Source organism: Salvelinus fontinalis, chromosome 6, assembly GCF_029448725.1.
Source record: "Salvelinus fontinalis isolate EN_2023a chromosome 6, ASM2944872v1, whole genome shotgun sequence".
Classification (NCBI taxonomy): domain Eukaryota; kingdom Metazoa; phylum Chordata; class Actinopteri; order Salmoniformes; family Salmonidae; genus Salvelinus; species Salvelinus fontinalis.
Window position 1 is genome coordinate 75,774,091 of NC_074670.1, and position 11,103 is coordinate 75,785,193.

Genomic DNA, 11,103 nt, shown 5'->3' on the forward strand with positions numbered 1-11,103 from the left:
CCAAGGTGACAACTTAGAACATTTCTCCTTTCAACCCTAAAAACATGTTAAGACCTCCCTGGGTAACTATTATTACAATTCATCTGTTAATTACCCTAATCTATTTTAATGACGTTATTTGGCCGTCGGTCTCGAAAACATTAACTGTGTGTGTGTGTGTGTGTGTGTGTGTGTGTGTGTGTGTGTGTGCGCGTGCGCGTGCGTGTGCGTGTGCGTGTGTGCGTGCGTGTGTGCGTGTGTGTGTGTGTGGCGGTACGTTACTAGGAGGAGTTGTTCTGCTAGTTTAATTGACTCTCTGAACTTCATGACTCCAGAAACTGAAAACAACAATCTTCCTGAATGACGCTTTGATCTCCTTAGATAGATAGTTAATGATGCTCATAGTCACCTGGTATCTCCACAGACACCTCCACAATGGAGAGGCTCCTTCTCATAGTCACCTGGTATCTCCACAGACACCTCCACAATGGAGAGGCTCCTTCTCATAGTCACCTGGTATCGCCAGAGACACCTCCACAATAGAGAGGCTCCTTCTCATAGTCACCTGGTATCTCCACAGACACCTCCACAATGGAGAGGCTCCTTCTCATAGTCACCTGGTATCTCCACAGACACCTCCACAATGGAGAGGCTCCTTCTCATAGTCACCTGGTATCTCCACAGACACCTCCACAATGGAGAGGCTCCTTCTCATAGTCACCTGGTATCTCCACAGACACCTCCACAATGGAGAGGCTCCTTCTCATAGTCACCTGGTATCTCCACAGACACCTCCACAATGGAGAGGCTCCTTCTCATAGTCACCTGGTATCTCCACAGACACCTCCACAATGGAGAGGCTCCTTCTCGTCTTTCACCAGGCTTTCTCCCTCCTCCCTCCCTCCCTCCCTCCCTCTCTCCCTCCCTCTCTCTCTCTCTCTCTCTCTCTCTCTCTCTCTCTGTACCTCGCTTTCTCCCACTCCCCTTTTCTCCCTCCTCCCTCCCTCTTTCTCTCTCTGTACCTCGCTCTCTCTCCCACTCCCCTTCTCTCCCACCCTCCCTCTCTTCCTCCCTCTCTCTGTACCTCGCTCTCTCCCACTCCCCTTCTCTCCCACTCTCCCTCCTCCCTCCCTCTCTCTCTCTCTCTGTATGTCATTCAGTCATGTGTCTTGGTCCTGTTACAACATAGCTGACCCCTGGCCAACCTTGTGCTTAAAGAAACATTCTCACGCAGCTAGACACCCACAAGACATCCACCATCAAAGAGGGATCACCTCTCATCAACCCTTCTGCCTCCCCCGTTCTCTCACCCCTCCCCTCTCTCACCCCTTCCTCTCTCCATTCTCTCCCCCCTCCCGCCTCCCCTCTCTCCCCACTCTCTTGCCCCCTCTCCCATTACCCGCCCCTTACCCCTCCCCCTTACCTTTCTCAGCCCTCTCCACCCACACCCCTCCTCTCTCTCTCACCCCTCCCCTCTCTTCTGTTACATAACCGACTGTACCTTGTGAGTCAGGAGATCTTTGGCAGGCCAGGGGACAAGCGGTTGGAACATTGTGTTCAGATAGCAGGTCATCCCAGTATGGCCAGGAATCACAATGCGGCTCAATGCGGCTTCTCTCCATTGGCCCTCGGCACAATACGGCTTCTTGTCGTTGGTCCATTGGCTCTTGAATAACAATAAGGCTACTCCTCATTGGTCCCTGAAGCACAATAAGGCTACTCTTCATTGGTCCCTGGATGGCACTATACAGCTCTGTTCACACCCAGCTCTGAGGGTGTCTACTCACATGATCAGCTTTAGAGCTGGGAGCACCATGATCAGCTTTAGAGCTGGGAGCACCATGATCAGCTTTAGAGCTGAGAGCACCATGATCAGCTTTAGAGCTGGAGGCACCATGATCAGCTTTATAGCTGGGAGCACCATGATCAGCTTTAGAGCTGGGAGCACCATGATCAGCTTTAGAGCTGGGAGCACCATGATCAGCTTTAGAGCTGGGAGCACCATGATCAGCTTCAGAGCTGGGAGCACCATGATCAGCTTTAGAGCTGGAGGCACCATGATCAGCTTTATAGCTGGAGGCACCATGATCAGCTTCAGAGCTGGGAGCACCATGATCAGCTTCAGAGCTGGGAGCACCATGATCAGCTTCAGAGCTGGGAGCACCATGATCAGCTTCAGAGCTGGGAGCACCATGATCAGCTTTAGACCTGGGAGCACCATGATCAGCTTTAGAGCTGGGAGCACCATGATCAGCTTCAGAGCTGGGAGCACCATGATCAGCTTCAGAGCTGGGAGCACCATGATCAGCTTTAGACCTGGGAGCACCATGATCAGCTTCAGAGCTGGGAGCACCATGATCAGCTTTAAACCTGGGAGCACCATGATCAGCTTTAGAGCTGGGAGTGTTACACCCCTGAAAAAGGGGGGAAAGAATCACAATTGTGATACGGAATGTTTACTCATTGAACTTTTAGTGCAATGAGAAAAAGACTGCGAATTCTCCGTGAACTTGAGTGGAGACCAGAGCAATCGATCTCAGGCTCATAGATTAAGAGCATTTAGTAGATCACAGATTAACACTTTTACCCACGACAACATAAAGTAATCAACATAACGTTTACACATTCCTCTCACAATTCGTACCCTTTGTATGCTTGACGGATTTTAACACAATTATATAAATGTTATCAATCTATCAACTAATACTGAATGCATGATCTTCTTAACCTTAGATGTTTTAAGATCCTCACATACTATGAACTTACTAATACTTTTTAATGTATAACAGGCTATTAGTATTTCCTTTAACCTGTCACAGGAGCACCATGATCAGCTTCAGAGCTGGGAGCACCATGATCAGCTTTAAACCTGGGAGCACCATGATCAGCTTTAGAGCTGGGAGTGTTACACCCCTGAAAAAGGGGGGAAAGAATCACAATTGTGATACGGAATGTTTACTCATTGAACTTTTAGTGCAATGAGAAAAAGACTGCGAATTCTCCGTGAACTTGAGTGGAGACCAGAGCAATCGATCTCAGGCTCATAGATTAAGAGCATTTAGTAGATCACAGATTAACACTTTTACCCACGACAACATAAAGTAATCAACATAACGTTTACACATTCCTCTCACAATTCGTACCCTTTGTATGCTTGACGGATTTTAACACAATTATATAAATGTTATCAATCTATCAACTAATACTGAATGCATGATCTTCTTAACCTTAGATGTTTTAAGATCCTCACATACTTTGAATTTACTAATACTTTTTAATGTATAACAGGCTATTAGTATTTCCTTTAACCTGTCACAGGAGCACCATGATCAGCTTCAGAGCTGGGAGCACCATGATCAGCTTTAGAGCTGGGAGCACCATGATCAGCTTTAGAGCTGGGAGCACCATGATCAGCTTTAGAGCTGGGAGCACCATGATCAACTTTAGAGCTGGGAGCACCATGATCAGCTTCAGAGCTGGGAGCACCATGATCAGCTTCAGAGCTGGGAGCACCATGAGGGCACCATGATCAGCTTTAGAGCTGGGAGCACCATGATCAGCTTCAGAGCTGGGAGCACCATGATCAGCTTCAGAGCTGGGAGCACCATGATCAGCTTCAGAGCTGGGAGCACCATGATCAGCTTTAGAGCTGGGAGCACCATGATCAGCTTTAGAGCTGGGAGCACCATGATCAGCTTCAGAGCTGGGAGCACCATGATCAGCTTTAGAGCTGGGAGCACCATGATCAGCTTTAGAGCTGGGAGCACCATGATCAGCTTTAGAGCTGGGAGCACCATGATCAGCTTCAGAGCTGGGAGCACCATGATCAGCTTCAGAGCTGGGAGCACCATGATCAGCTTCAGAGCTGGGAGCACCATGATCAGCTTTAGAGCTGGGAGCACCATGATCAGCTTTATAGCTGGGAGCACCATGATCAGCTTTAGAGCTGGGAGCACCATTTATGGATCTGTTCTTCTTGTTGATCAGTGGAAGGTCGTCCAAAACTCATCCATGAAGTATTGTGTGTGTGTGTGTGTGTGTGTGTGTGTGTGTGTGTGTGTGTGTGTGTGTGTGTGTGTGTGTGTGTGTGTGTGTGTGTGTGTGTGTGAATGAGTGCACTCGTGCATGCTTGTGAGAACTTGGGAGAACTTGTGTGCCCGTTCTGAAATACATTATGTAACTGGTACGTCATGCCACAATATTGGATTATTCCCACGTTGAGATGTTAAGATTCACTAATAAGACCTCATATCTGCTTTTCATGTACCGCCGCTTCTTACAACATCTCTCTGTGTTGGTACTAGCTCATCTACCACCAATGTTATCAATTCCCTGCATAATGGCATGCCATTGCTGCCTTTTTCTCATAGAAGCTGTAAGGTCCACTACCAATGTAGCGTTGTTATTAGTGTGTTACACAGGTAAAGGTCTCAGCTGTTTTGGTTGCCAACTGGAGGAGAAAAGGCAGAGGTCTCAGTTGTTTTGGTTGACAACTGGAGGTGAAGAGGCAGAGGTCTCAGCTGTTTTGGTTGACAACTGGAGGAGAAGAGGCAGAGGTCTCAGCTGTTTTGGTTGACAACTGGAGGAGAAGAGGCAGAGGTCTCAGCTGTTTTGGTTGACAACTGGAGGAGAAGAGGCAGAGGTCTCAGCTGTTTTGGTTGACAACTGGAGGAGAAGAGCTGTGTTCTTTAGTCTCCACTAGAGGACTCTTCTTCAGCTTTTCCGTTTACTTTGGTTTCCTCTATGATTTAATACAATGACACACACACACACACACACACACACACACACACACACACACACACACACACACACACACACACACACACACACACACACACACACACACACACACACACACACACACACACACACACACACACACACACACACACACGTGTAATGTGTTGCTCATTCAATTGCTTTACAACAGTTTAGTTCATATTATCTCAGCCTGCGTCAGTCCTTTCCCACCCTCCTCTCTTCCCCTCTAGTATCGTGTTTACATGTCACCCCACAGTGGAAATACGGTGGAGAAGGAAACAGATTTAACAGTCAAGACAGTCATTTCTAACAGGCCAACCTCACCCACACTGTCTTTCAGGCCTGTCGATGTGCAGACATTGAAACTGATGGAAACTGATCCGAACCACTGGTTGAGAGAATGCCAAGAGTGTGCAAAGCTGTCATCAAGGCAAAGGGTGGCTACTTTGAAGAATCTCAAATTTAAATATATTTTGATTTGTTAAAAACTTTTTCATTACTACATGATTCCAAATATGTTATAAATATGTTAAGCTTCCTGCCATCCAGGACCTATATAATAGGCGGTAAGGAAAGCCCATAAAATTGTCAGAGACTCCAGTCACTCAAGTCATAGACTGTTGTCTCTGCTACCACATGGCCAGTGGTACTTGAGCACCAAGTGTAAGGCCAAAAGGCTCCTCAACAGCTTCTACCCCCCAAGCCATAAGACTGCTGAACAATTAATCAAATGGCCACCCGACAATTTACAATGACTCCCCCCCCCCCATTTGTTTTGTTCACTGCTGCTACCCGCTGTTTATTATCTATGCATAGACACTTCACCCCTACCTACATGTACAAATTACCTCCTGTACCCCCGCACACTGATTCAGTACCGGTAACCCCTGTATATAACCTCGTTATTGTTATTTTATTGTGTTACTTTTTATAATTTTTTACTTTTGTTTATTTGGTAAATATTTTCTTAACTCTTCTTGAACTGCACTGTTGGTTAAGGGCTTGTAAATAAGCATTTCACGGTAAGGTCTTAAAAAGCACCTTAAAAACAACTTTGTTTTTAAGCCTTGGATTTCTAATCCTCTAATGTTGTTATTGGATCTGATTTTAATAGCCTGCATTTCGATGGCTATAACGAATAGATATGGTGACAGCGGACACCCTTGTTTAACTCCTCCTGACTATTCAAAACTCTCTGAGAAGTAAACATTATTTACTATTTTGCACCTGGGGTTGCTATACATTGTTTTTACCCATTTTATTAGAGAACTACCGAAATTGAAAAAATCCAGGAATTTATAAATAAAATCCAGTCTTACTTTATCAAATGCCTTTTTGCCTGACCCTGACTGAGCCTGCCTGCCGTCCTGTACCTTTGCTTCCACGCTGGATTATCGACCCCTGCCTGCCTTGACCTGTTGTTTGCCTGCCCCTGTTGTTACAATAAACATAGTTACTACACACAGTCTGCACTTTGGTCTTACCTTGATACCTAATATTATTATTCCCTGCAAACCCTACCACCCCTCCCCCAATTGGAGTTAACTAATAAACAATAACACTTTGGCTTCTACCTTGAGTTTTTACATACTATACACATTTTACAGACACAATCTATTTTACAATAGTTATATTTTGTTTGTTTTTATTCCTGGCCTTCCTCTATTTCTGATTTCTATTTGTAACTGTGCCATTTTACAACATTTCTGAACCAATATACATTTTACAGACCCCGTATGTTTTACATTTGTTATCTTGTTGTTATTAGTTTCACCCTTCAGCCCCATTCAACCCCTCCCATCTATCTCTTAAAACACCATCCAATTTGGATTTCTATTTGCCATATATTTTTCAACAGTGCTGTGATGCTTCACAAAGTACTGAACCGTTCTATTCTCATAGCTTCTATAGATTGTAAATGAAAGATAAACATCATATTATTGATCGATTGACTATCACCTTTCAAAGTACCCAGTATTGCTATCTGTAGCGGTAGTTCTAGGTAAATGTTGTAATTCTTCAGCCATTCTTGGACCTGTGACCAAAAACAAGCTACATATGAACAGTACCAAAATAAATGATCTCATGACTGCCTCCTCGCAGCAAAATCTGCAGAGCTGGGAATATTGTATTCCCCATATATACAACATTCTATTGGTTGCAAGAATTTTGTATAATAATTTAAATGAAAAAATGTGAAGTTTTGAGTCCATGTGCCATGGAATCAGTACATTGAAAATCTCTTCCCAACTATTTAGCAATTTATATGTAACAGATGTCAATTTTTTGGTCCTTAAATTAATCTGGTATATACATATTTTTTATCACAATTTTCTTTAACCATTTTTGTTCTTTAATGCAGGGCCAACCGACTAGTTCCTTAATTTTTCCCCCTTCCTCTTGCCTCTTCCATTTTTATGGTAATGCTGTCTGTCTGTCTGTCTCTGTGTGTGTGTGCATATGTACAGATACCACTTGGAATATACTGTAACTTTCCATTGAAATGACCCAATAGGGAGCAACCTCACTATAATCTAGTCCAGTCATGTTGTTCCAATCATGTTGTTCTGTTAGAGCAGAAATTTACATGTCTGTGTTAGCTGGATGTGTGACATAACTCCACCAGTCCTATTTATGATATCATTTACAAAGATTGTACCTTTTTTTTAAATGATTTTGAATCGAAAAAAACTGTTTGTTTTTTTCAATTAGTATATTTGAGTTTAACCACAATATTTGTTGTATTATTTGTTATGTCTTTTCAGGTGGATTAAACTGAAATTGCAACTTACTTTCTAAGGCTTGTTTCAAAAATAACGATATTTTGGAGATTGTTTGGTTTTGAAATAACTGAAAGTGAACAGTTGTAATCTAAATAAAAGGAAAAAGGCCATTCTTGAACATGGGGTAAGACATTCTTACTAATTTACTAGAGAACCATTTTTAGATTTAAGTATAACTTTTGTATGACTGATGCCTTTAGTGACAGGTCTAATGCTTTAATATTTAATAATTGCTGCCCTCTGAATTCATATTTATTATATAAATAGGCCCTTTTAATTGTATCTTGTTGTTATTAGTTTCACCCTTCACCTCCATTCAACCCCTCCCATCTATCTCTTAACACCATCCAATTTGATCACCCTTTAATAGGTGATCAAATACTTATGTCATGCAATAAAATGCAAATGAATTACTTAAAAATCATACAATGTGATTTTCAGGATTTTTGTTCCGTCTCTCACAGTTGAAGTGTACCTATGATAAAAATTACAGACCTCTACATGCTTTGTAAGTAGGAAAACCTGCAAAATCGGCAGTGTTTCAAATACTTGTTCTCCCCACTGTATATTTTCAAAGAAGCTTGGATCATCATTATTTGGACCGTATAGGTTAATAAGCCATATCTGTTTATGGTCCAATAACATATTTAAAATAATCCATCTGCCTTGGGGATCTGTTTGGACAATTTGCACATTTGCATAAAAATAGCTGTTAATTAATATCATTACCCCTTTTGAATTTCTTTGCCCGTGGGAGAAATATATTTTGCCCCCCCAGTCCTTTTTCCACAAAAATTGTTGAATGTGTTTCCTGTATTCCTTCTCTTTTAGCCAGGTAAATATTGATTGTCTTTTCTTATTATCTGCTACGCCATTACAATTACAACTGTCTATACTTATTTCACCAATTACCATAATGAGACACAAGTTTCAATTCTATTTATCATAATATATGTTTGTAAACGTACCATTAAAAAGTAACATGATGATTGAGTGTCTATATAGCTGTACCATGATATTTACATTGCTACTTAGTAAACCTCCAATTGGTCCCCGCTATTCCACCCACTAAAACCCCTCCTCATCCCGAGTTGGGTTGTCATCCCTATGCCCGGCAGACCACCCGCGACCCCCCGGATCCTATGGCCCCGGAGAGACCGGGACCCATCCTTCGAAAGAGCACACAGAGCCATCCACAGAACAGAAGCAGATCAACCGTCCAATGCATTTCCATCACCCTCACCTCCATTTGTATTATACTGTATATGGCCATTAAAAAATATATATCTTTTTAAATCCTGTTTATCTTTTTTTTCCATAATTAGGAATTCATATTTGTAGTAATGTAGGCAGTTTATGCAAAATATTTTTACCTCTCACCAGTCTCGCCATTACCAAAATTGCATTATGGCAAGCAATTATTATTTTAGCAAACAATTATTGTATTTATCCTATATTGTCCCTAACATCTTTTACTCCCTCGCAACAGTTGTGGGACACACACACACACACACACACACACACACACACACACACACACACACACACACACACACAACCCCTTTCCCCCACAACAACCATAGACTCAGATTCTCAACAGTTGCACCATTCCAGAGCCCAACTCAAGAAAGGTCTTGATTTATGAATGCATATACAGTTGCAGCTGTATGAGAAGGCCTACAAAATTTAGCAAAAAATGGGCAGAAATGGGGAGATTTGATTAACCAATGTCACATCCTAGATGATGGAGATCAGATATACCCCCTTCCCCTGAAACCCCCAAAACATGGTCCCCCGTAGTGACCATATTCCCAAGCATCTCCGTGTAGTCAGAGTTTTGATTTTGTGCCACCATGGCCACAATAATATACCCCCTCTCTGAATGTTTGAGTGTGACCCCCTCCCCATGGGTTACTGCAGCTAGTGTTGCCAGCACTGCCATTACCTGGGTGGGGGCACCCCACCGGAATCCCCACCGGCTAGGTACAAGGTCGTCAAGGTTCTCATTAGCAGCTTTGAGAATTTCCCTCTATAGTATGCTCTGCCATCGGGGGGCTTTGGCTTTGCAGGACCAACCCTGCCAGGCAGGCTCAGAATCTTGAGGGGGTGGTGCTGCTCTAAAAGGTCTCTGACCGCATTTTGGCTGCATAAAGGCCGCTTACAGCAGGCCCATAAAACAGATAGGGGCTTCTCCTTAGTATCTGGGTCGTTCAGGTGGGTGTCTAGGGTATAGGGTTGTGGACTGCTCCATCAATATAGGACCATAAATAAATAAGATGTATTTATTTTAAAATGCAGTTCCACCCTGATAGGACATTAAATAAATAAGATGCATAATTCATTATAAAATGTATATCCCTCATCTGCACAGCATTGAAAGCTCTCTCACAACCCCACTCACAGACATACATTGGTTCTGGGATATGCAACCATTTCCTTTCTCACTCACTTAACGCCACACTTTCCCAAACACCAAACAACACACCATCCATCTCAATACATCCACACATACTGTGTCTTCTGTCTGCTGTGCTTTTATCTCTACCATGTTGAATTAGTGCTTTTGTGTTCCAATTAGTTATATTTGAAGATAGGTAGAAAAGCTATATATATATTTTGTATTATTACAATCCATACCAAGGCTAGTATTGTGGGTTTCATTATTTGCCTCCACTATGAAAACTTTTAGAATAGCCATGGAGTAGTCTTTGTGTCTCTGAACAATTGGTTATCAATATACAGTTTATCGACTACGAGAGCTACTCGTTTCCCTTTCAATCTATTTTCCTTCAAAATTGGATACAGAACTTTACGCCGTTCTGCAATTTCCCTCGGGAACTGGTCATTCATGCCAATTTGGGTCCCAGCAAGTCTTTTAACAATTATTTTATCTTTAAAGGAAGCAAATTTGGCAACGATTGGGCGTTCATACCTCTGCACTCTCTGTCCGAAGCGGTGTACATGTTCAAGTTGGATTTTGTCGATAGCTTCGCGTGGGATATGAAGCGCTGTAAGGATGAACTCTCTAACTACAGATTCAGGAACTTCTCCTTCTTTCTCTTGGATACCTGTAAGTACCAGATTCTCTCTGATGGATCTCGTCTGTATGTCCAGTAAGGCTTCCCTCAGAACGGTGTTCTCCTTTTTAAGTTCATTCACTTCGGTTTCAATCTTATTGACTGTCTCTTTTAGCTTGTTTGTGTCTTTCTCCAATGTCGCAGCTTTTTCATCACTCATCTCAAGGCTTGCCTTCTACTCTTTTATATTCTTACTGACTAGTTCAAGTATACCCAGTTTGTCATTTATTGATTTTAACAGATTGGTTTTGACCTTTACCATTCCCGGTAGTGAAAAGATGAAATCGTCTGTGTATGTAGAAGGGTCACGTTTTCGTTTTCCCCCGTCATGTTTGGGTGTTGCTTGTTTTCATAATATTTGTCGATACATTTCTCTAGTCTTATGATTTGTTTAGTGTTATTATCCAGACTGAAGGTTATTACCCACCAGATTGTGTAGTGCTAATATTTAGTCTATATTGAATATTATGTTTTTATCTTGAGGTGATCAACATTGCTGT

General features: G+C 42.5%; 1 protein-coding gene across 1 annotated transcript; it reads right to left on the reverse strand.

Annotated features, from left to right (window-relative positions):
* Positions 1–1,762: 1,762 nt before the first annotated feature.
* Positions 1,763–3,468, reverse strand: LOC129858668 (uncharacterized). Its single transcript, XM_055927967.1, has 3 exons — positions 3,296–3,468; positions 2,797–2,892; positions 1,763–2,393 (listed from the first exon to the last, which is right to left on the reverse strand). Exons 1-3 carry the CDS (start codon positions 3,466–3,468, stop codon positions 1,763–1,765), a joined length of 900 nt encoding a protein of 299 aa, XP_055783942.1.
* Between the last annotated feature and the right edge of the window lie 7,635 nt (positions 3,469–11,103).